Raw genomic sequence first — 26,482 nt, 5'->3', positions numbered from 1 at the left:
TTCAGCCTGAGCAGCGCGCACAGCAATCCACTGTAGCTGAGCCTCACAGACACCAGCGCGTGCTACTCTGGTGCTGTGGGTCGCCGATGCAGAACCTGTTCTCATGCTACCATCCTACCATCCTCCTCCGCTTTCCTTTTCGTGCTCTCTTCGCCATCACCCTACTTCATCCTTCACTGCGCTCTGTGTATGCTCTCTTTCACCCTCTGCTGTGCTCCTCGTTCGCTCAGTTAGGCTAAGGAACAATGGCGATGCCACTCAATGCAGGAACGGGTGCTTAAGAGCTGCGCTCTAATTAAAACGCATACACATCCACAACTCTGTTGAGACCACAAGTTAAATTTTTCAGACTAGATAAGTCGGGAACAGGCAAACTCATTGCCACCAAAGAATGTGTCCTTCTGGAGTCAACACGCGTGTGGTAGGGTACTGATAAGCATGAAAACTTCTGTGCTTCATTTTTTCCAATCAAGGCAACAGCACATAGTGCTCTTCTTTTTGAGACCCCACACACCATGGCCCCATGTAGCAACAGCAGCGCAAGAAACACAGCCTACAAAGAACAGTGCATGATTGTTCCGATAACACAACACCAAACCACCACAGTCTGTCGCGGCTCAGATGTCGCCATCACCATCTGTGGATTGAATGCAATGCAACGAAGGGAAGCATTTGCAAAGCTGTCGCTTCCCGCATGATCCCTCTCTCCATGCCTCTCTCGGCCCACCACGCCATCGCTATCCTGAAAAAGGACTCTGTCCTTGTCTTGTGCGGAGCATGTTTGTACAGGGCGGTGGCATGGTTTCTGGTATGACCTCTGAGCTATGCAAACAGAATAGCGTGTGAAATGTTAAGATCACTTGCATTCCTGGCACGATGAAAGCATGATTAAAGCTTCAATACCAGCTAATATCACTTGTGGGTGAACCGAAATGTGGAAGAGTGAAAAATTGGTGACATTCTTCAAACCGATTTTACTTGAATTTGGTGCCACCGAGTCCAAATGTCTGTCTAACTGCAATTGTAAACTGCAAAGCTTTGTGGTGAACAAACTGCTAAATATGCATTAGACAATCTCCTGCACTTCTCTACACACCCCTTCACAAGGTGAACAAGTGGCAACAGCTGTAACACCAGTGCAAAAGCAGCCATGGCGTTTCAACACAAGTTTAAAAATTTAATGCACTCACTCAAGGATACAGGCATCCTGCACATTTTATTCATTTTGCAAGGTGTAAAGCAGCTAAGGAATTCAATGTCTCCTGGTCCTCACAAACTTAACCAGTGGTCTTGAAGTCTATAAGTAACTTCCTTAGGACTGAAATGCCTTCGTCAAAGAAGTGTACACAATCTGCAAGTCTTCATCTGACAACCTGTGCTCTATGGACAGTACTACCAGACAGCCTATAAGTAAGGTAATTTTAGCCACAGAGATCAAAGCAGGTGAATTCTCAACCACACTACATAGCAGCCGCAGTTTAGATGTATCAGACCTTCCCTCTCTTCTTAGCATTGTTAGTTGTTGTGCTGCAAAAACTTAGCCAGACCCAGTGCACGTTCTATCAAAAGTGCATTTGAGGATATGCCCTCCTTTGCTTCCACACAAGTGAATGGGCCAACGATCTCAGATGATACAACACAGGCCAGCCCCATGACACAATGCAAGTCAGGAGGGATGACAAGAGATTCAGTGCAATGTGGCAATGGTTGGTTTGGTTTATGGGGTTTAACGTCCCAAAGCGACTGAGGCTATGAGAGACGCCGTAGTGAAGGGCTCCGGAAATTTCGACCACCTGGGGTTCTTTAACGTGCACTGACATCGCACAGTACACGGGCCTCTAGAATTTCTCCTCCAAAGAAATTCCAGCCGCAGCGGCCGGGATCGAACCCGCGTCTTTTGGGACAGCAGCCGAGCACCATAGCCACTGAGCCACCGCGGCGGCGCAATGTGGCAATGATTCAAGAGCTGTACACTCTGTACGATTGCACCTGATTCGACATCATGTACAGAGGGCAAAACGCTTGTCTAGAACACGCTCTGGGTGAGTTTCACGCTGAACACGCGATATCTAGTGATAATATTTGGTTAAAAATGGTCTGGGTGCAAGCATGTGCAGTTAAACTCACAGGATTTCATCGTCATTTCTTGCCTTCCTGGTCGCAGTGGCTTTGGGAGCTCCGGAACACACAGTTTGGTCGTTCTAGACATGTGTTTTGCTCTCTGTACATGTGCATGCATACACAAACTGCGCAACTAGCCCACTACACACCTATGTAACTCAGCAGGACGGGCAGGAAGACAAGCCCGTGTGCAGCGCCCACTAGCACGATGGACAGGTACATGCGGAAGTAGAACACCCGGAACAGCTGAGACTTGGAAAAGGCTAGGACCAGGACGCCGCCAAACTTGGTCAGCGTGATGCCCGACAGCACCTGTGAATACACAATTACATGTGGTGGGCACTGTCACTTACAATATGTGGAGAGCAGTAGGAAAGCTGCGCAGCAGCCGATAATGCAGGCTCGAGAAAAAGTTCGGTAAATTATTCACTCCACAACCTTGCAAGCAGGAACAGTGTAAGGAAATCTGGAGTGCGGTGACACAAAGGAGGGGAATGAAATTTTTTGCAGGCATGACGTCTTTGTGGATTAGGTGTGGCCCAAAACTTTGGTACGTAGAAAACCAGCGAAAAGGACGCAATCACAAGGAAGAGAAGTACACAGGACAACGCTGTCAGGTTCACGGCAAAAAGAGTACACTTTCATGAATGGGACATAGGTTGCCACATGCAATCTTCGCTCGCTTAATCAGTTTTGTGTTTGCTGTTTTGATAGCGTTTGTGGTGCTTCCCCGCCCTGTTCTGATGTTGGCGATCCACCAAGTAAAGAATTTTCAGTTGTGTTTCCAGCGTTGTCCTGTGTACTTCTCCTCCTTGTGAATGCGTCCTTTTCGCTGGTTTTCTACGTACCATGCACCAACTGGCCCAACAAGCTACGCTTCTTCAATACCAAAACTTTGGGGTGGCCCAGCAAACTTTGGGGTGGCCCAGCACAGCAAACTTTGGGGTGGCCCAGCAAACTTTGGGGTGGCCCAGCAAATTTTGGGGTGGCCCAGCAAATTTTGGGGTGGCCCAGCATATTTTGGGGTGGCCCAGCATATTTTGGGGTGGCCCAGCATATTTTGGGGTGGCGACCCCACCCCTTGCCTCCCCTTGGCACTATCACTGCTTGCAAGCCTGGATAAGTTTCACAGCGTGAATTTTCAAATAGCGCAACTTATATAGTAAGAGGGGATCTGACTTCAGTTGAATGCCTGATGCCCATGCCTACTACATACTGTCAATACCTGGCTAGCTCAGCAGTTCAACTGAGATATAGATCACATTCTTTTGGCACCATGCTTTGCAGAGAAAAATGTCACACAGCTGTCACCTGCACGCCCAAAAGTTTGGCAGCAACCAGCATAGACTTGACATCACCACTGCTGCTTCCAAATTTTATGTGCTTGCGAAGCTAGCAAATCATGTCAACAAATCAATAAACCAGGGCTGGCTCAGTGGTAAATGTGGCTCAGTGGCAATTCAAACAGGAGACTAAACAAACTGACATGCACATGTGAAGTTACTCAGCTCAGGCATTAAATGAGTAGAATAAATTGTCACGCAAGCTACGTCTCACCAATACTGAAATATTTAAGCCCATATGCAGCAACATTTTACTAACTCAAAAACGGCACACTAACATTTATCCCCTAAATGGCAATTGCAAAAAAAGAAACCAAGAGAAAAGAAAAGAATGCAGAAAAAACCAGCATGCAGCAAAGGCTTCACCCCGCATGGGGAAAAACCAAAGTGCTCTTTATGAGCAAACTACTACTCACAGAGCTGCCCATAGTGGCGAGAGATTCCTGTGACCGCGTCACACGGCAGGGCTGTCCACTCACAAGGAACGCCCGGACAATGTGGGAGCAGAACTCCACGGATATGCCGACCGCCTGCATTGAGACGAAATCGAAACTTAAGTGCAACAGTGCCCCAACAATGTAGATAGATACACAGCCCCAGATTAAAAAAAAGAAATAACTTCAAACCCCTATCATTACATGCATGTTCAACCTGGAAAGATGTCAATTAGGTATAATAGAATTACCTAGTCCAGCTTGTCATGCGTTTTCCAGCACGCTGTGTCCAGAGTAAAACAAGTATGGCTTGTCCAAAGCATTTCTTTGGTTTGCCAACAGATGACAGCAAGGGTACTAAATGACCATTTTGATACCATTTTCGAAAAAAGTGTGTCCTTCAGGAGGGTAAGCAATATTCTTTTCCAACACAATGCATGCTTTAACATTCTAAGCTAAAATGCAGAAAGGAGGTTTTTGCACCAGGTATCTATGGCAATGCAAATGCTGTTGAAGAATCTAGAATTAAAATTTCCTTCACCCAAATATGCAAGCCATAATAAAAAAATATGAACTAATTACAAACATACCGACTAATTACATGTGCAAACTTACTACAAATATGCCGAGTTACTAAATGCTCACAAAAGCATCTAATACCCCTGCTACACGGGCGTTTCGAATGCCTTCCAACCGAACGTCATTCGACTCGAATGCCAAACGTGCGCTGCTACACGACGTTTTTGAACGGCATTCGGTTGGAATGACTTTCCAGTCGAAGGAGCTCCGCGGAGACATTCCAGATTTTGGAATGCCTTCGAAACGCGAACACAGCCCGAACCAACCAATAGCCGTCGCCGCCGCCGTCTCTTCGCCCCGCCCACCGCCGCGCGACTGCTTTCGGCTCTGCGGCTGTTCATTTCGATACCCGCTACTCGCTTTTTTCTGCTGTTTGTTTAGCAAATAGTTCGTGTTCCGTCTAGGTGAGTGCTTGCAGATAATATTACACCAATGAACATTTACCGCGTGAGCATGAAATTTCCCCAGGAGTGCGCCGATGAGGACGACTGCAGTCATACTGCTGTTTACATTGGTTTACATCGCTTCGTATGAACAGCTTGTGCTCGTTTGCAAGACACAAAACGAAATATGCGCTTTAGTTCTATTAAATAATCTCTTCTCTTCTGTACCGGTTGAACGCGTGCTTGTTTACGGAGTGCGACAATCTGTGGGAAGCGCCGACACGATCGCTCGCCTGAGAAACACTTGACAGCCGGGTTGTTGACATCGGATGATCGGCGCTTCTCGCTAATTTTCCCGGCTTCCTCCAACATGCCCAGTACTTTATTTTAAGCTACTTTATCCAGAAGTATGTTTGGTGACCGTTCGCGTTAACTGAAATGGCCTAACTTGTTAGTTACAAGCTAGCGACGGCGACGACTGCTGCTGGCCGTAAAGCACTGCTCGGCAGCTCGTGTCACACCGCCGCTTCCCGTTCATCGTATGCGCGTCCTGCGATGTAAGCAATAGTTGATTTCATGTCCCTGTTGTCAAAACTACACTCGTTGACCATTTGCATTCGCTAAAACTTGTGAATTCATTCTTCACAACCACCGCAATCACCGATCCAACCCTGCGGATTCGCTAGGCCTAGTCGTCGCTGAAGGGAACGGAGTCGTCGTCGACTGAAATTAATTTGGCAAGTGGTTATCGCTATCGAGTGTCCAAGTGTGCACATGTGAAATATAGCCGTTCGTTTCGCTTATTTCCAATACGGATAATGTATAAGCGCGCATGTATTCGCACTGTTCCCTCATCAGCGTGTTTTCGCTCAGCCGCCGAACTCCCGAGGGCATATGAAGGCTGACCGTCCGCCGATCGGATTCGTCGGTGTCGTTTAGCCAAAAAACTTGTCCCACTACAATATTAAAGTGAACTGGATAGTTCACTATAATCACATGATGCTGTTCACCGTGATAGTGCCGTTGTCGGACTAGTGTGACCGTCGTCGTCGTTGTACACTGAAAACGAGCCGAGAATTTCGAATGCGTTTGGAAAGTGCCGTGTAGCACCGCGGGAGTCCGTCGAGTTCGAATGCCATTCCAAGTCTCGAATGCCATTCGACTCAGATGTCATTCGAAAGTACCCGTGTAGCACAGGTATTAAGTTTTCAAAGAAAGTGACTAAGGTAATTCTTTCCCACTCCAGTATGCCCAAGAGTGGCTCTAAAGATTCTAAAGAGGACTGTAAGTTATCATCAAAGGCAGCCAAGAAAGTTATGAATACGCTCATCAAGACAGTTTGCTTCCATGTGACAAACTACATTTTAGTACACAATGTTATCTTTTTGTCAGCAAAAGTAATTGCAGCAAGAGGCAATGACACGTAAGAATATCAAGCAAATGCGAATAAAAGAAATGGCAACCACAAATCCTTTGTTCCCTCCTTAATGAACTACTCAAGTACTTAAAACAGCAACCAATGAAGGACACCACACAGCAAGGAGACAAGACACAAGGCTGCTTGCTGTTTTAAGTGCATTATGAACCATCTAGCTCAGATCCAGATTATCCTGGAACTACTCAAATAGCAGCTGACGCTCAGGTGCTCTCTAATTGCAAGGCATTGTCATCACTACTGTCCCACCTAGTTCTTTGTTATTATGGTAGCCTTGTGCGAGCTGTGGCCACATTTGCCACTAGGTGCAACATACACTTAAGTGATATACTGTTACGTACCGGCGTAAAGCACCCACCTTTTTTTTTTCTTCTTCTTAAAAAAGTTGACATCAATTTGGGGGGAGGGTTTATTATACGGGAAAAAAATTTCAACACATTTTTGGCAGAGCCGAAATTTCACATCATATATTTGCCCGCCTATCTGCCTGCCTGCCCGCCAGTCCGTACATCCATCCATCATCAACAAAAGCATGTGGTCAGATCCGTTTGTGTCACTAGTGCTTAGCACCATTTACTTCGAAAGGCGTTTGCTCTATCATGGTGTGATCAGACAATTTTGTGATAGCTGTGATAGACAATTTTGCAATAGCCAATCACGGCGAGATTAAGCAAACGTGCTTGACTCTAGCCCTGAAAGTCAGATGCACATTTTTTATAGTAGGTTAAAAAGACTTGCAGGATGGTTACGAGTGTGTAATGCAAATGTGTAAGCCTTAAGTGTGGTGAGGGATAAGGCATTTTCACCCCCGATTTCGAGCTCTCCAAATCAATTGGGGGTCTGAAGGAACTACTTCTTTCATAGCATTTCAGTGTTGTTTTATAGCGTTCCGGTTTAAGATGCTACTCTCCTCTCTGATGCTCAAGCACTGGCTGGCTTTCCATGCATACAGTGGAGCACGCCGAGCAAGCCACCACCGACGGCGCTCCTGTCAAGGGCGCACAACATCTTGGCACTCTGCCAAGTTCATCGGATACGCCACCCCCACTCAAAACAAGAGTGGGTTCTTACGAGAGGTACCGGTATATCCCGCTACAGCATTTACCCTGCACACAGCTTTTCAGGCACACAATGTCTGGCGCTAGCCAACGAACTATGAACTATGAAGTTTTCATCCCTCTGAAGCCTCTCTGCTGGCACAGCAACCCAGGTATGTGGCCGCCCCGTCAACCAGCAGCATTCCAAGCACTCACCATGACCAGGTTGACAAGCGAGATAGCATTGAGCGCAATGTCCCAGAAGTACATGATGCCCAGCAGGTCCACAAGGATCATGACGATGGTGAGGCAGACGATGGTGGCCGCCTTCAGATTCAGGTCCAGCAGCAGGAAGGTGATGCCGAAGATGCCCACCAGGGAGATGCTCAGGTGCACCGCCGACTCAGCCTCTATGGTCAGGTACTGCTCGTAGAACACGTGGAATATGCTGCAGGCGCACAGGAAGGGCGACAGAAGCGCAAGTGAACCTCGGCACACAGACAGGGAAAGCAAATCAGCTGGAACAAATGCGAATCAGCTGAACTGTGCACATGAGCACTGGGTCACTTCGGGCGTAATTCCATCTGGCGCTTAGGGTAGCTGAATTTTGACAGCGCTGAAATGCAAGAGCTTGGAGCAGTGGCTGAACGGTGCTCAGTTGGAATTACGCCAGATGGAATTACGCCCGAAGTGACCCAGTGCTCAACAGGTTCCGCTTTTGAAAAGAAATCTGACAGTAAGACCCTTGTGCAGAAAAATTGATGAAATTGATGATGTCTTTGGCTAACTGCAGAAGATTCACGTCATCGAACTTCATCAGATCAGTACAAACAGCAGCTGATTGTTCATTGTAGCCTTCAGAATAAGGCATAATTGTGTTCGGTGCACCAGGAAAGCACTATGGAGGTGTCATCATTAACAGCTCCACAGGCTGTCAAAATGAAGGTATTTATTAATTTATTTATTTAAGTACTACCTCAAAGACCCCAAAAAAGGGGCATTACATGAGGAGCAGGTTCTACAGAAATATCAACAAAAAAGGAACATATTCTGTACAATACCAACATCAAGGTTAAAAACATAAATGAAAGAGGCAAACAGCTCACAAAATCAAAATGCTCAAATGCTTTTGGATACAAAATAAAAAAAAAATAAAAGACAGGAAGAAGCATTGAACAGTGGGTAAGAATTCAATTACAAATTAGAGGACAATAAAAAATGCATAGTAAAAAAAAGTACAATAGATCAAGGTTAGAGGGGAAAGGTACACGAAAACCTAAAATGTGTCTAAAGATTTAAGCTTATCTTTGAATGCCAGCATGTCATATTATTACAGCCGCATTGGGAAGGCTGTTCCAATCTTTTGTTGTTCGGTGAAGAAAGACTGCAGCAACCATCAGAACTGCCGATACCCTGCCACAAACTGAACTTGAATACATTTACACATGCTTAAAATCATTTACAAATACTGCACACAAAGGTGTAAAAAGCTGCGGGCAAGTAGAACAACACAAGTCCGCCAGAAAAGCATGCAACAACCAAAAATAAGCACAAACCTGTAGGGAAACACTGTCGCATTATGAGCCGAAGAGAAAGCCTGCAGTTCGTGCGTGACATTGTCAGCCACGAACCGCGCCATTCTGAGTGCATGCGTGAAGTCCTCAGAGTTTGCCAGGGCTGTGTGGTAGGTCATGAACTGCGTAGCTGCGGAAGATTTGAATTCAAAAGAAAGGCACGAAGGGTGAGGACAGTCACAAAGCATGCAACAATGGTGGCATGAACTGAGCACACAGAGCAAAGTTTTTCTCAGCTGTAACTGCAGTCCGTGTATGTTCTCCTGTACACATGAACCATTTTCTGAAGCATGCAAAAGTTCGCTACAAATGATGAGGTGCGTTAGGGCTAGCCCTCAGACACGAGATGCTACAACGGATGTAAACTAAAGGCTCACCCGACTGCATTTCAGAAAACCAAAGCACTGAATTTGGTACCCGACTGCACCTAAATACTAACAGGAATTCATTATTTTATCCCTCGAACGGCCTGCGAATAAGTCAGTACACTATAGCACCTCATCCACTCCGTGGTTCCAAATTCAAAATGGAGAAGTGGAAAAGCAACATGCCCTGCTACAGTTATCACCCACCTCATTTCTTGTCTTAGAAATGAAACAGGTTCAGCTGACATCTGACAGGCCATGAATCAATTTTTTGACTAAAAGAAGATAAAGAATGATAAACTGATAGATAACAAGGATTACAAAAGGTAAGGTTCCTCACCTCCAATCTGCGAGCCGTTTTTGTTGTAGACTTGTACAGCGTTTGCATAGGCTGCGTGACCCCTATTTAAGGAAAAAGGTAAAAAAAAAATGTATTGTAACTCATAGTTTCAATAGCCTAGAGCAATTACAGACACCCCACACCATACCAGTAGACAAATAATAAAGGCAACAGTATGCAGAGGGGTTACCTGCACAGTTGCATAGTATAAAGGAATGATGAAATAAAAAAGACCTTCAAATGAAGTTGTATTTTAATTAAATCTGCAGCTTTCTCCCCCCTTTTACCAAGAACGATTTCAAACAGCTGTTTTTGAAAGCCAATGTTTTGCCAGTTTACATCACCGCTGAGAAAAGCCAGCTCCATAAGATGCTTCCTACGGGTAGGTCATAAGGAGGTCACAAGGAGGAAAAAAAAAAGTCAATTTTTACTCAGGACAAGAATTAGATAGGTTTGGTTTATGGGGTTTAACGTCCCAAAGCGACTAAGGCTATGAGAGACGCCGTAGTGGAGGGCTCCGTAAATTTCGACCACCAGGGGTTCTTTAACGTGCACTGACATCGCACAGTACACGGGCCTCCAGAATCTCGCCTCCAAAGAAATTCAACCCCCGCGGCCGGGATCGAACCCACGTCTTTCGGGTCAGCAGCCCAGCACCATAACCACTAAGCCACCGCGGCGGCACAAGAATTAGATAGAACTGTCCCCGGTGTCAGTTTAGCATTGTACACATTAAAAAAGTTAAGCTACAACCATTACACAAAAAAATAGAAAAATTTAATTTTTGCATGGCACGGCTACAGTGCGAGCTAATTAAATTAATTGAAGTAAGTTTAACTGCCCTTGGTTTTAACACACACTGAAATGTTAGTAAATGAGTATATTCTGGAAGTCTGCTTCTGTCAGAACACAACCACTGTGGCCAAGATTGCCAGAAGCCAGGCACCACAGCCAATAATGAACTGCAGCCGCAGATCACATAATTAATAAGGCGTAAATTAATCAACCACAATCAAAAGACATCTTTGGATGGGTTCTCTGAGTGGGGGAGTCTACAAAACGTACCCCTTGGGACATTTGGCATCGGGGTTGTCATCCAAGAAATCCAGGAGGAACCTTGAAAATGTGCCTCCCACTGGGCGCTCCTGATGCGGCTGCTTCGACAAGCAGGGCACACACGACTTGGGCCCTAGAACAGTAATTAGTAGGAAATTATTCCAGAATTTGGGGGAAAAAAAAAAAGAAAACCTTGAAGTTGGATAGCAGTCATGGAAAGAACACAACAACCATTCCCAAGTGCACAGCAAATCAAGACCCAACAAACACTACTGCAGGAGGGATTGAAAAATACTGTGCAGACCTCCAAATCTGAGCAATTAGTGGTAAAAGTAGTAAAGAAAATTAATGCAGTAAGAAACTTGGCATGCAATGCATATGCCAACAACCGCGGGTCAGTGTTTTAGACACACCAGCACCGCAGAAAATTACTAATACCGCACACATTAGCACTACAGGTGGTGATGATGCAGCTACACCAAGCAATTGGATCAACTCCAAATGATCTTATTTCGTTTTCCTACTGTACAATGAAAAAATTAAAATTGGCCTTGAGGAAATGAAAATCGCAGTAACTGGCTCACTTCTCGCTGGACGCCTGAACCGCCGTGAGAGAAGGGATGAAAGAGGGAATGAAAGAAGGAAGAGAAAGAGGTGCAGTAGCCCGGGGCTCCAGGTATATTTCGGCCACCTGAGGTCCTTTAATGTGCACTGACACCGACCGCACAACTAAAGGGTGTCTTTCGTGTTTCACGTCCAATGAAACGCAGCCACGCCAGCTGGGATTGAACCCTCGCCCTCGGGCTCAATAGCCGAATGTGCTAACCACTGAGCCTTTATGGCAGGCATTTTCCTATAGTATGAACTGCACAACATGTAGAAAAATAAAACATGTAACACACTAAAAGAGCACCTCATTAATATCTGACCAGCTCTATCTGTGCCTGACACACATTAACGTAGTCAGCACATCAAAGACACAGTTGAAAAACAAACATTAACCCATCTTTTGACAAGAATGACCTTCAGCACATTTGCATCCTAAATTAATACTACCAACTTCCACAGTGGTGAGTCGGGTGCACCTCAACTGCTGACCAGTGTCTTTTCAAGCAACTGTGAAAAGCACTACTTGATTAGTATTGCTTGCTTAAGGGCAAGCTGAAAAGAAGGCAATGCTTAACACCTCTGCTGCAGTCATTACCCACAGCTTACTAATCATGACAAAGACAGTGCATACCAACACCTTTGCTGTAACACACAACAGCTGTAACCTCAAGTGCTGCCACAAGGCCCACAGTTTCTAAAGAAATTAAAGAATGAAATCAAAACCGTCGCTTGAAAGAGTCTCACGTAGCAAAAAGTGACTTACTGGTGTGGTTGCGTGGGCAGAAGGCCATCGTGGCATTGTCCATTTCACAACATGCAGGAGTCTTGGTCCATGTGAAGTAGTCGTCTATCCAGGAAAATGGAGGCTCGCTAATCTTAGTCCTGTCAAAGCAAATAGGCCACTTAAAGAACTATACTGACTTATTGCAAAATAACAACTCTGGCAGCATGAAAAGTCCATATGTGCACTCCATCAAGCATCAAGAGAGAGAGAGAGTGAGTGAGATTAGGTGAGTGAGTGAGCGATGGTTTAGGTTTATGGGGGTTTAACGCCCCAAAGCGGCTCAGGCTATGAGGGGCACCGTAGTGAAGGGCTCCGGAAATTTCAACCGCCTGGGGTTCTTTAACGAACACTGACATCGCACTGCACACGGGCCTCTAGAATTTCGCCTCCATCGAAATTCGATTGCCCTGGCCACGGGGATCGAACCCGCATCTTTCGGGTCAGCAGCCGAGCACCACAACCACTGAGCCATCGCGGCAGCCCACGAGTGAGAGAGTATGTGTAAGCAGCACAAGCTGCACTATTCTTGCCCAGGCTTCGCTGATGCTACTGGACACTGGGGTAGCCCGACCTCCAAGCTGTGTGCAACTTTCCTCACAAAGGACTAATCTATAGGGCCCCTGTGAACAAACTGAAGATGTGCTTGCACAGCCTTTTTGGGAGTGCGGTACCTAAACCCTAAAAAGAAAGAAAGTCAAACTACTTGTCGCCTTCATTAAAGGCATGCCTTCAGCAGTCTTCCACTACTTCCTAGCAATACACTGGACAGATACGACCTGCTGGCAAAGTAAGTAGCAGCACCACTTCATTCCTGCACCTGCTCCATAGCGGTTTCTAATGATGCCTTCAATTTCACTATGGAAGAACGTGTGAAGGAGTGCCACTTCATTGTTGCCGTAATGCTAGAAACCTGTCAATGCACGCTGAATGCAACAAAACCATCCGCAGGGAAGGCGCTTAAAGCTGATTTCGTGGAAACCGCCTGCATGCCAGCACATGTATATCTGCGTTTAGATGCTCCATCATCTATCTAAGCATTCACTGCACCACTAGGGGCAAGCTTTTACCTGGAATGTCTGGTTTGTAAAAACCAACTGAAGGTGGGAATGCTATCACGAAAGCCAACGAATAAAACACATGAAATAAAAAAACGCTCAGAACAACACTTTGCGCCACAGAAAACGAACGGCTGCAATTATTCTCTAGCTCATTATGTGAGCTTTCTGCATGCAATTATGATTCATAACATACACATAAAAAGGCCATATATGCCATGTACAAATATACTAACAACCACCTGAAGAAATGCCACCCAAGCCCTTTAAGCAACGTGTGATAACGTCAGTCACTCAGCAAGCACAGCTGGACAGAGGGCGACGTCCTGACAGCAACAGGTGCGCACACAATTGGAGAGAATGGAAGAAGGAAAAAAAAGTTAAAAGAACCTGTCAACTTTTCAAAGGAATCAATGCCCTTTGTTCAAGGGGGATGCACTGGGGAACCACGTGTAAAGAGTAGGCCCGTTCTCTGCCAAAGAAGCTCGCTCCGTATTGTGGGAGGCAGCTCGAGAAAAGTGACCCACTGCCCAGGCGCGTGGAAATAGTCTTCTAGCAAGAAACATGAGCATCATAAAGGAAGGACCAACAGACACTCATTGTAATGAGAGAGATATGAAAGGAAGCCACCAGAACAAAACGGGTAAAACTCTATGCACTACAGCAGTGGAGTGTCAAGTGCATTCCAATCTGTTTTTGTGAAGGCTACTTTGGCCAAGAATCACCAAAGGTGTGCAACTGTTCTAAGCTTTTGAATGTACATTTGGATAAAGCATTAGTCAATAATAGGCCTTCAATGTCCACTCGGCAACCTTGACAGTATTTTGAAAAGCGCCTTCATTTGTTGATAAAGACGCCTTCATTTGCAAAGAAACGAAGGAAACCTGTACTTTGGACAGTTTTACACAAAAGCCATAATTAATGTCTCCCTTCCCTTCTCATTCTCTTCTATAAGATGGAGGCAGAAGAATAAGGGAAGACCTCCATGACACACATACACAGGGAGAGGGAGAGAGAGATAGTGAATAGGAGTACACTGATAATGGTAGATCGACCAATTTTGAATGGAAAAAAAAAATTGATGGTTCTGATCAAAATACAATATACTTATCCTACCCTAAATGCACATGACATAAATGACAAAGTTCCTAAAGAAGAAAAAGATGAGAACCTTTTACATAGTTGCAGGTCATGATTTCATAGTACATTATGCATTTTACTATGCATGCTCTCGTGGGCTCTATTACAAGTAGATACCCAGCCAAACACATTATGTGCAAGGCTAGATGGAGCCAAATGTTTAAGTGTTTATAATCCACCATAATGACAACAGTGGAACTGACTATGACTTAAAACTACCAACAAGAAAATTATTCACTTCAGAGCTTCAAGATCAGCAATACTATCAAAGAATGCCGATTTACTATGCGCACACTTCACTAATCTAGTCATATCTTGTTTCCCATGTTACCAAATTGAACTTAGACTTGTATCCAATGCTTTTTTTTTTTGCCTCGTTTCAAATTATATTATGTCTGTTTTGAACTTTTGATATATTCCTGTTAGAAGAAATATAGTTGGCCCTGGATGCACCAGCAGCCAGAGCCAACACAAGAGGAACACCAGTACGAAGATGAAGCTCGGGCTCTCTCTCTCAGAAACGCTGGCCTACGGAGCAGCAACGTTTCAGCAAAGATTGTGGCTGTCCACATTAATTGTACGATTCGCCTCTTTGCACTGCACACGCATTTTTTTCCACACATTCAAAATCCTGAAACGAAATTGCAGTACTAACACACAAATAATAAATAAGGCAAACATATTATTTTTGAACACAACAGCTTGTGTACCTAAGCTTGAGCCAGAGTAAATTCGTAGCTATGAGACTAAGAAGAGCACAAAAATATTATCACTGAATTTTGAACCTTATGTTCACATCGTTTCCTTGTTCTGCACATGCGAACTGAGCGACTTGCCCAAATTTCAGTCTCAAACAAATTTTAAAAGAACGGGGGTGGCCATGGCGACTAGCAATGTTGAAACATCTGAACACAAAACCAGAATATGCTATGAAAATAAACATGTATGAGCCAATGCTCACCTTCGTAAGAAATCAAGCGAAATTGAGAAACTAATACACTAGACATGCGCATTCAGCACTTCGTGCCGAAGCCACAAAACCAATCGGCACTTATTGCTGGTTTATGGGGGTTTAATGTCCCAAGGGTATGTGGGACGCCATAGTGAAGGGTTCTGGATAATTTCGACGCAATACACGGGCCTCTAGCCTTTCGCCTCCATCGAAATGCAACCACCGCGGCCGGGATCGAACCTGCGTCTTTCAAGTCAGCAGCCGAGCGCCGTAACCACTGAGCCACTGCGGCAGTGGCACTTATTGCAAGCAGTTAGTATTAGATGTGTTTTTGTGCCCCAGCAACTGTACCACGTGACCACAAGACAACGAGAAAGACAGTGCGCATGCTCACACGTTGGAGTACACGGCAGCCAGGCTGATCTGCGACTGCAGTGACTGGGAGCTGCAGCCGGGCGAGCCGCAGATGAGGCTCTGGTCCTCAAAGCGCGTGTAGTTGTAGCCCGGCCGCACCACAAAGTACAGCGGCGGCCCCACAGCCAGCGCTGTTTTCTGCATGCGGAAGTAGTCTTGCAGGTACGAGTCCTGCGCGAAAGAAGGCAGTGTAATGGTACAGCAGTTAAGATTTCCGTTTCGGCAGTAAATATACTAGCAGAGATTTTAACAAACACACAGAGATAAGAAAGATCCTTTCACCCTTATTTTAGAGCTGTTTGCAAGCTGCTCTTCTAAAAGAATGCATATATGTATGCCTGTCAAAGGAATGAAGCGGATGCAAAGGCCCAACCCTGTTCCACTCAGCGCACGTGAAAAGCTGTCAACGACACACAGTTAGTTTTCTCACACTACAGCAGTGAGAAAACTTGGTTTTCTCAGAATCCAGGCCTGGAGTCAAGAACTGAAACTCAAGAGTAGTACCTCGCTACCATTTGGTTTGCAGAAATACGCAAATATACACTAAGTGGTACCAGTGGTTACCCGACGAGGGTGAATTTGTCCATTCTTGCATACTGAAAACAACTAGTACGTGATGATTATTACTCAGAAAAGCACACATGCAAGTTTTGTTTGGAGGCTCGAGGCACAAAACTGATGCTCTATATAATTTGCTATCACCACTGCCTTGCAATGACAAAAGCAGTACTGAACAATGATCAGGCTCCGACTACACTGATATCAAACTCCTGTTGCTAGTTACCACTAGTACCACTCGGTATGCGAAGGCAAGATAACTGGTGGTCCTTAAGGGTAACGGAGTGGTTTCCAAGAGAAGGCAATCGTAGCAGGGTGGGCAGAAAGCTAGGGGAGCGGATGAGATTAAGAAGTTTGCGGGGATACGGTGGCCGCAGGTAACAAAGGACAGGGTTAACTGGAGAGACATGGGAGAGGCCTTTGCCCTGCAGTGGGTGTAGTCAGGCTGATGATGATGATGAGATCAGAAGAATAGAAATCCTCTCAGTAGCACTGCTTACCCAAAAGTGCTACAGGCTTGCATGAATGACAGAGTACTGTTTGCCTACCTGATAGGTAGCTTATTATTTTAGTCACTACATGACAAAACGCTTACTAGCACAGAGCCACCGCCAAATATGTGAACTGCTCATAGGCTGTGAACAACACACTGCTTACCAAAGGCATGGAGATCTCTTGATCCAAGCCTATCCTAGTGTTCATTAGAGCTCCACAAGAAAAGCATGTCCATCCTACAAACAGCAACAGCTATAACAAAAAGAAAACAAAGAAAAAAATTTGTAAACAGTGAGGCAATGAGCACCACTTTTCTGAACCTGTATTTAGGCCCAAAATGTTGTGTTACACAAAGCTATAAAGCAGCACTCACTTCCAACTAAAACCGCTAACCATCATTTGAAATAAATGAATGCAGATCAATTTAATTTCAGTCAGAAAAAGTACTAAGAGCTAAGCGAGATGGTTGGTAATTCGCGATGACTAAACAGCACAAAGAGATGAGCATACAGCAGAACCTCTCTATAGTAAAAAGTCCCTCGGACCAGCAAAAATCTTCACTATATCAGGGTCTTTACTATGTCAGCTAGTGATGGCATGGCTCCGAGTACACTCGCCAGTTACTTGATAAATACGAAGTGCTGGCTTATAAAAGAAACACTGAGAAATATCTTTCATCCTGCTCTTATCGTCCCTTTATGTGATAATTATTTACCTTCAGTTATCACATTTTATGTTATCACATTTTCAATTTCGTTAATGTCTTGTGGAAGTACTGCATTTGCACGAATACAATGCAGCTAGGAATGTAAAGAGGGTTTGATTCCAAGTAAAAACCAAAGCAGCCTCGGTGTCATTTAAAAGGCAATAGTAAAGAAACACACGTGACACAGTCAAGAGCAGCAAAACCGCCCATGAAGTACCCCCACTACCATGCTGCGAACATTCGCCTTTTTTTTTCCCTTCTCTACTCCTCATTACAATTTCAATACCTTTCCTTTTTCAGCGACCCACGCTGGCTGCCTTGGCTGCCTTCTTTCTACGTCCACAGCCAGCTCTTTTTGAAAAAGACAGGGCGCTACAAGTATACGCACAAAAAAGACGAGACTTCTTTTTCAAAAATGCAAAACCAACTAGCCCGGCAACATATGTCATTGATAGCCAGCACCATTTTTTTTTTCGTGCACCGGGCGCTTTGCCTCACGGCATCAAGGCCTCGGAAAAATTGGCTTCTCCTCGTGTTCTTGAGCTTGGTGGTGAAGCCACCTCTAAAAGCGCCGTTCTATCGTCTTAGTATATATTCATTTGCTTCCAAATGTTGGCCTCGCAATCCTCGACTTCGAGCGGGCCACGATGTCATCATTCTGCGGGAAGTACATTGCCACGGCCAGACACTGCCTACTATAGCCATTTCTTGTAAAAAAAAACTTTATTATAAACGAAAAAAAAAAAAGTACAGTCTTCTATGGAAGGCGAAATGGGACCTCAGTTTCATTTTACTATATCTGAGTTTTTACTATACACGAGTTTAATATAGCGGGATTCTACAAGAAGGCCACTGGACAAGCACTTACTTCTACTTTCTGGTCAAAATATAGAACTATGCGAGGTGTTAATAGTGCTATAAACAGATGCATACAGATAAGGATCAGACAATCATGTGCTCAATGCACCATTACTCACAGAAAAAAAAAAATCGAAGTAATCCTAAATACAAATCTTCTTCATATCTGCCAAGTGAATGTACATGGCAAACAACATCGACTGAAGTCTGTCCACCCATGAAGCGCTGAACTAACTTTTCAGTCATCAGTGCAACTAGCCCAAAAATTCCTCTGAAATCAAGCTGAATGCCTCTTCAATGTGAGTGCATTAAAGCCATGTTTCAACCAAACTGTTGGCAAACTATTCCTCTTATCTGAGGAAACCTTCATGCAGATTTCAATAAGAAAGCCAAAATTTTATGAGGCACTTCAGAGCACACGCAGGATGAAGAATCCTACAGGATTGAGGCCTCAAATGCAACGCAACTTTAACTTCACATCAAGATGATGATGAATCACGGGAAACAAGGAGGAAAAAAAAAAAAAGAACACACGCAACAACCGATACAAGAAAATCTGCCCAATACTAACCACAATAAGACGCACAGGACCCTTCATCAAGAAGGGAGCATAGTGGTGAGCAAAACCCTTGTACAAACACCCTTCAGATGAGTCATCTTCAATCATAATAGAATTTGATCCTGAAATGCAGCAGCATACATCCAGACGCTGGTTCTGAAAAAAAAGAACAACAAAACAGGCATCAAGTCACAGCACTGGAACTGAGAGGAAAAAAGCCGATAACAGAGCGAACAGAGCGCTTACCAAAAATGTTGGGAGTAAAATTTGTTCCAAAAAAAGCACAAAGACTATAACCAACAAAACTTTGTAATCCCACTGAACCTTATAAGCATTCGAACAATTAACGCTTTACTCAACAAACAACACAGTAATAGTGCAGTAACCCATAATATACCTCGTTTTTTTTTAATCGAGCACTGAGCAGTAAGTTTTCTGTGCACAAAGAAGACTACTATCGAATTTCACTGGTACAGCCTCATTAGGCGAACTTCTGACTGCTGATATCTCGGCCCGTTTAGCCAAGATAGAAACGGGGAAAACGGGGACTCACCCTCTGCCTTCGGGCATCAAGTGTGAGCAGAGCAACGAAGCAGGTCATCTGGAGCGCGAAGTCAAGAAGAAGCGCAAGCCCAGCATACAGGGCAAAAGTCCTCACAGCTGGCATGGTGCTCAGGCCACCTGGAATGTCCAGAGGTCAGAAATTATCAGATTAGAAGGTTACCAGAGATTACCAGACAAGAAGATGATCAGAATAATGTTAACCCTTTATAAGGTGCAAGCTTCAAGCACATCTCGCATGCATATGAATGGTAAAATAGCGCTCCAAATGATTCTAGAAATTGAATGACAACCATTTCGACCACTGGCTTTCTACAAAAAAAAAAAAAAAAAGGAGTACATGTTTGTACCAACGACTTCGTAAAGGGACCTCGCATATGGTACACATCCGTACCTCAGTCTTTTTGACATATAAAATTTTGCATATAAAGTTTTGGTCTGGTTTATGAGGTTTAGTCCCAAAGCGAATCAGGCTATGAGAGACGCCGTAGTGGAGGTCTCCAGAAATTTCAACCACCTGGGGTTCTTTAATGTGCACTGACATTGCACAGTACACGGGCCTCTAAAATTTCGCCTCCATCAAAATTCGACCGCCATGGCCAGGATCGAACCCGCATCTTTTGGTTCAGCAGCCGAGCACCACAACCACTGAGCCACCGTGGCGGCTAGAACTTAAGTTTTGCTTAAAGAAGTAGCACGAGGCAGTTGACAGATGGAAAAGGCTCAGAAGCTCAATAATCCTTCTAATTTCATTTTTCCCGCCAATGTGGACTGCGTCAAACTGTATACCTGCACTTGTAAAAGCACACAACATCAAGGAGGCCTAGTAGCAAAAGAGAAAAATGCGGTAAATGGTTTGCTTGATTGCTCAACACTATTAAGCACACAAAATGTGGGACACAGGCGCACCACTGTCAGTTTGCCGGCACTTGAAGCAAGTTGGACAAAATAAGTCCAGCTGTCCTGCAAGGGGTTAGAAATGTCATCAAGAATAGCAAAAACAGCTGCATAATGTTTCCTGGCACGCCTGCACTATGGCCAAGAATAGTAACTACCAATGCTCTGTCCGAATTCCTGAATCTGTTCAAGAATTTCTAAACACGGTCCCCACCGTTGGTCACTGTTGTTGACTGTTTACCAAGTACAGTGGAACCTCGATTATACGTCCCCCGGTCATGCGACGACCCGCATTTTACGACGAATTTGTGCGGTCCCGGCAAAACCCCCATAGAGACAATGCATTAAAAACCTCGGTTATACGACGCAAATTTTAGAAGGACCCCGCTTCGTACGACGGCTGGCTCGTACCGTCCGTCAAAAAAGGTCGTCAGCAAACGCAGGCCGGGATGTGCCGTATTTTCGCGATTCTAAGCACCCCCCCCCCCCCCCCCTATTTTCGGAAAAAAATTTCTGAAAAAAAAAAAAAAACTTTGCATGCGAATCTAAGCACCCCCGTTTTTGCGCGGAAGAGAGCGTTGCCGAGGCCGCCAAGTGCACTTGCTCTCTTTTTCGTCGAGCCTGTGCAGTCGGAGTCCCAAGGAGGCGCGGCCTGCGTGTTGTTGTTGCGACTGAGAGAAGGATGAAAAGGAAAGCGCACGGGCCCGCCTACTGGCGTGAGCCAAGCCACCACCGCTGCCGAGGAGAGTTAAAAGATCAGAGGAAAGATAAAGAGAAAAGATAAGACGCGCGTCGGTCGCAGCAACAGATGCGTCCGCAGGAGCCGACGCTGATGAAAAAACAGATAAGCGGGCGAGGCCGCGCTCGCCCAAGTGAGGACAGCGGCGTCCACGGCGCTTTTTGTAATGGAAGTAATGGATGCTTGTGCACGATAAAACTTCCGACGAAGAGGAAGTGGACAACGATGCAGAGGTTTGCGCTCCCATTCCTAGTTACGCGGACGTGTTGCAGAGCGTCGACAACATTCGGCGCTTTGCTTGCGCGCGCGACGATGTTGGCGACCTACTGCCGGACGTGGCAGCCCTTGAAAGAAAGTTGATGCGCCGAGGTTGGGCAAAGGTGCAAAAAAAAAATTACCGATTTTTTTTAAACGGTAGTAAAGATTTTTTTGCAAATCTGTTTCAAACAAAAAAATGCTGGGTTTTGCCTTTTTTAATCTGATTGGCGTACTTGCCGCGGGCTTGAAGCCGGTCAACAGTTTTCGGCTCAAGGCCGAGCGCCACTGGCCGCATTCTTTGATTTTCGATTATACGACACCCGGATTATACGACGGTTTCGCGCGGTCCCCTGAACGTCGTATAATCGAGGTTCCACTGTATAGTAGACACTTTTGTTAAGATTCACTTTGCAAGTGATGTTGAAGTCTGGCTGTCATGATTGTTATTAATGTGTGCCCATTACAGTGTCCTGCTCCTTTCACAGATACACACAGATATCGGTGAAATATCCTTTATTTTTATATTTTTCTCATTTCACAGAGCACTCACGGAGGTGGCCATTCATTAACAGTTAGCAAGTGCTTTGAAGAAGAATGTGACAAAGCATGCAACCTTATTTCAAAGCTGATATCTTTTCAAAAAGTCGTGATAAATGTGTGTTGTTATCCCGGACATACCACCTACAGATGCTCCATCAGCTGGGTTTCCTCTCAATTGCATAAGCTTCAAGTGGAGTCGACATGGTGCTGTGTGCGCTACATTTCCTCACTAATACAGTCGTACAGGCTAGACAGACTAGACAACTCTACGTGACAAGCAGTTCTCCAATGGCATGATAAGCAAACATGCGGTGTAGCCGATGACTGAACAGGCAATAACCACGCCCACATCTGGGGTCCACGGGCACACCCTGTTTGCAAACATGAAATTGGTCTATATTACCTCCGCTCGTGCCTCTTACGGATGTAGGCATACCTTCTCATTTATCTGCCAAGCAAATCCTACTTTAACATGCAAATTACGCTTCCTTGCTTCTTTACTACTGCCACTAAACAATCCTTACTAGCACTGTTACTAAAGTGAGCCCAAAAAACTTCCCGAGGCAACAAATAATCCATGTCTAGTAGGATAGTGTAACTTGCATGCACAAAATATGCACATGCACAACAATAAACATTGTGCAATATTGCTCAACGACCGAGTACAGAAATAACAGGGCCATCACTACTATATTTACCATACTACTACCACCAGTACCACCCCTAAAACCATCATTATTGCTTTAACACAAAGACAGCGCAGTCCTTATGCTTTCAATGATGCGTTCCAACTGGCCCTCCGTTGCATACTCCTTCAATTCACCATTATTATTATACCCTTCAGCAAAAAAAAATAGATAAGGATAAGATGTAAATGTTATGAGCCCCTACCCAGGAAAAAGCAGGTGGCCTCGGAGAAGCTAGCCAGCAGCAAAGACGGCCCCAGATTGCCCACCACTCGAGCCACCCTGTCCTCAACAGGTTCATCCTCTGAGCCATCGTCTCTCTGCAACAAACACAAAGCAAACGTGACACCACTTATAGTATCGCTGCGGGCCCTGATAACAGGACGGCTATATTTGGCCCTCGCAAAACAAGGCCATAGAACAATGACTCTCAGCCAAGGACGCGTTGTTGATCCCTCAAAGAGGATCGAGGAGTTCAATGAAATGCAGCTAGAAGCAGTTCCTCGACAGAGAGAACATGCTACTGAATGACAGTGTAAACTGGGCTTATTTTACGGCTATGAACAAGCAATCTAAGATGAAATATTCCACCTATCTGTTCTTCTAGTTCATCCCTATATACTGTGCTGCTGAGCTTCAATTCCATATTTTCTAGCTTTTAATCTTTAAATGATGCCTCCGAATACAGATGGTTAAATTTATTTATATAAAATCATTTATTTGTATATAATTATGCTTGTCTCCATTGGACTTCCCATCCAGCCAAGAAATGGGGGCTTCACTGAAGGGCAAGATCTTTCCATACCCTAGAAGTTCGTTCAGCAGGGACCCTAAAGAGACTTCAGACCCCCCCACCAAGTGAGAACACTGCCTTAGACCTTGAAAAAACCTCCCATCGGCCCACTAATAGATATTAGCGATGCACACTTTACGGTATATTATAAAAGAAGAAACTGAAGCCCTTATTAAGCAGAATACTAACTGCATGCATCACTGTGGGAGCCTAAACAAATACTTTCATTTTTCAGCAGCATGACCACTACAGAAATGTGACAACAAGCTCAATCATTGAAGAAATAAAAAATATAGTGGCAAGAAAATGACCCAACTGCAGACACTTAAGTTCAAGAAGTGCAATAGTACAAGAGCATCTGGGGCTCATTTAAGTGTAAACCATTCATCCAGCAGTTTGTTTGTGCAAACATCAACGCTGACAGTCCAACATTCCCAGAAAAGTGCTACTAGTGTTCTACAGCAGCCTACCTAACTCTCAAGCTATTTGCTGCTATACACAAGCCTTGACAGCCCAAGCAGTGGTCTGTAAACTACCAGTAGGGATGGTATACAATGAAATACCACTTGATTCAGCTTTCCGGAAAAAAAAAAAAAAAAAAAAAACTCCACTGAAAGGCCATTGCACTGAATTCAAATGGGCTCCAGATGAACAAATTTCAGCACACCTCAGCTTCTAGTGCAGCAAACATTTTGGAAAGCACTGAACTACTGCTTCCAGTTCAGAATGTACCATTTTGGCAGCAGACATGCAGAATTTTTGAAGCTAAACAGCACTATGCTTTCATTTCAACACTGTGGGATGTTACACCTGCTTTAGACTGGCATAGCTATACAGCTTGCTTGTAGCTTGAACAGTTATGCATTGGCTCATGCACTTGCTTCAGTCGTCACCACAGCTGCAGCAAGAGAGGCACTGATGAATCTGGGGACAATGAAAGCTTTGGTTGCCCAGGAAGGCCACAAAAAGGTCCATAAAAGCAGAAAACTTGTTCACTTTACAACGGTGACAACAGTGAATGCCAAAGCACAGCAAAAAATTACTGCATTTTATTAAAGAGACAATGAGGGCGAATTGAAGTTGAGCTGTATCAATAGATCACCACGTTCTAATGACAGAGACGCAGCTTTCATGAGCTAGAAAAAGTCAGAAAATAAAACGCTGGTATTGCCTATCCACAAGCCGTTCTCAAAAGCAAACTGTGGTACATCGGGGCAGTTTCTGGTGATCAAGGAGTCCATTTTCAGTCTTGACATCACAAGTTTCAATAGAGTTGTTGGTAAAAATAAAAAATTTTCAATCCAGTTTTCTCGGCGATAAATGAGTCTTTTTTGCTGCCAGAAAAACATCAAGGTAGCCACACAGAGCCACAGAATCTATATTTACTGAAGAACAAATGTTGGATCGAGTTGTCACCAGTCTCTCTTTAAAGCGAAGTACTACACAATAAATGCGAGCGGTGTCCAGTACTGCGAAATAAATGTCATCAGAGGGCAACTGAAATGCCTCAGCATCCACTTTGGTTCATCAAAACAAGCCCTTGCATGCTCAAGTCCATTCAAATGATATTTAATTGCATTTCCAAAAAAATGCTCCAGTTTTCACATAAATGCTGACTTTTCATGAAGCAGGTGCAGTGACTGAATGTCTGCTCCACCATAATGTGTGGCCCATGTGGCTTGTATAAGGAATGGGAAAAAAAAAAAAACTTCCCTGCCCATCAAAAGTTTAACAGCTAGCTGATGCTAACAGAACTGAAATGCTATCAGAGGCCCTAGATCATTACTCTGAGAAACCAAGACAGTGTTGCAGGCTTTAAAAAAGTGGTGCACGCACCACAAAACGAACAAATTTTTTTTCTCTGTTTTCTGATCCCTTTATCCCAATGTGCTATGCCAGATGGGCAAGCAAAAACAGCTCTGGCTGACCTCCCTGCTTTGTTTTGTCTTTCTGTTCCCTGCTCCCCCCCTCAACTTTTCATAAGCATCCACAACTGATCCCTGACAAGGCTCCATCAGCTCAAACTATTTTTTCTGCTTAAAGAGTTACAAGAGCCAAGAGCTACTGCAGGTCCCGGTTAGCGTTTCTCAAGTGGGCATTTGCAAGTCGCTAGGTGTTCAGGGCTGACTTGAAACAATCCTAGAAATAATGAAATCTGAATACCGAAACAATCCAAGTCATCGGAAGGCACCAAACCAATGCATAACAGAAAGTGCTTGGCCCCGACTCCCTGCAAGATCTCAAAAGTCGTCAAACCTGCGTAGCGCTCCTCTCACCTGAAATCCCTGGACTAGAATGAAGATGTTGTCAACACCAACAGCGAGCACGAGGAACGGGATGACTTCGATGATGATGAGGGTGGCCGGGGTGCCAAAGTAGCTGAACAGGCCCAGAGAGGATGCCACAGACGCCAGTACAATCACCACACCGGCCAGGCCGAGGGTGACCTGGGAGTCCACCTGCGGTCACAGGACAACATGCGCCAGTTAAAACGATTACGGTTGAGCCAAACAAGGGCATTACTAGTCTGTCCTGTCATAAGGCAGATATCTAAAACACGAAACACTTTCTCTCGAAGACATGCGCAGACATTCTGTAGGCTGTTCCAGCCACTGCCGTAGCATTCTAGTGCCCCAACTTTCAAATCAGTTCCCTCATTTTAAAGCGAAGAACTTCATGCACTAAAGAAAAAAAAACCGACAGCTCAGACAAACCAAGTGCTCTCTGATCAGCTACAGCTCCTTGGCAAATAATCGAATGTCTAGAATTGCAAAGATATCTCGCTCAACAATAATGCGAAACTTTTAAGTCCCATTAGGTACAGCCTTTGTCAAAAGTAACCAGGCTGCATGGTTTGCTTCTAGCTCGTACAGTGGTGCCCTTGCAGCTTCCCTGAAGCTGAAATGGTCGTTAAAGGTAAGGACTGGGGGTCTTCTTACCTTCCAACATGTTTTGATCTTTAGGAAAGCCACAAGGGCTCCACTATACAAGCTAGAAGCAAACCATGAAGCAAACCATGAAGCCTGGTTACTTTTGACAAAGACTGTACATTTCCATTCCTTGAAGTGAGGCACTTGTTTCTGGTCAGCACGTATCCATGCCACAACTGCTCAGCTCAGTGTTTCGTAGAACACAAAAGGCACTGCGTGAATTTGACACCAAGCTCTCAAGGTAGACACCCAGAGTAGGCATTCATGCAACCTGTGCCCTT

General features: G+C 44.8%; 1 protein-coding gene across 1 annotated transcript in view; it reads right to left on the bottom strand.

Annotated features, from left to right (window-relative positions):
* LOC149371185 (NPC intracellular cholesterol transporter 1-like) overlaps nucleotides 1-26,482 on the bottom strand; it is a 49,645-nt gene that overhangs the window by 1,628 nt on the left and 21,535 nt on the right. Inside the window, exons 12-24 of the mRNA XM_089564880.1 lie at nucleotides 25,548-25,730; nucleotides 22,684-22,798; nucleotides 19,351-19,478; nucleotides 18,810-18,953; nucleotides 16,837-16,926; nucleotides 15,602-15,792; nucleotides 12,040-12,158; nucleotides 10,677-10,800; nucleotides 9,612-9,673; nucleotides 8,889-9,036; nucleotides 7,549-7,780; nucleotides 3,881-3,994; nucleotides 2,271-2,433 (exon numbers count right to left, since the gene is read on the bottom strand). Coding sequence (XP_089421006.1) covers nucleotides 2,271-2,433; nucleotides 3,881-3,994; nucleotides 7,549-7,780; nucleotides 8,889-9,036; nucleotides 9,612-9,673; nucleotides 10,677-10,800; nucleotides 12,040-12,158; nucleotides 15,602-15,792; nucleotides 16,837-16,926; nucleotides 18,810-18,953; nucleotides 19,351-19,478; nucleotides 22,684-22,798; nucleotides 25,548-25,730 — 1,813 coding nt within the window. The remainder of the gene's footprint in view (nucleotides 1-2,270; nucleotides 2,434-3,880; nucleotides 3,995-7,548; nucleotides 7,781-8,888; nucleotides 9,037-9,611; nucleotides 9,674-10,676; nucleotides 10,801-12,039; nucleotides 12,159-15,601; nucleotides 15,793-16,836; nucleotides 16,927-18,809; nucleotides 18,954-19,350; nucleotides 19,479-22,683; nucleotides 22,799-25,547; nucleotides 25,731-26,482) is intronic.

Source organism: Amblyomma mixtum, chromosome 1, assembly GCF_055824585.1.
Source record: "Amblyomma mixtum isolate Tamu chromosome 1, ASM5582458v1, whole genome shotgun sequence".
In the NCBI taxonomy this organism is placed as follows: domain Eukaryota; kingdom Metazoa; phylum Arthropoda; class Arachnida; order Ixodida; family Ixodidae; genus Amblyomma; species Amblyomma mixtum.
Note: the sequence above shows the minus strand (reverse complement) of the source record. Positions and strands in the feature narration are given on the sequence as shown.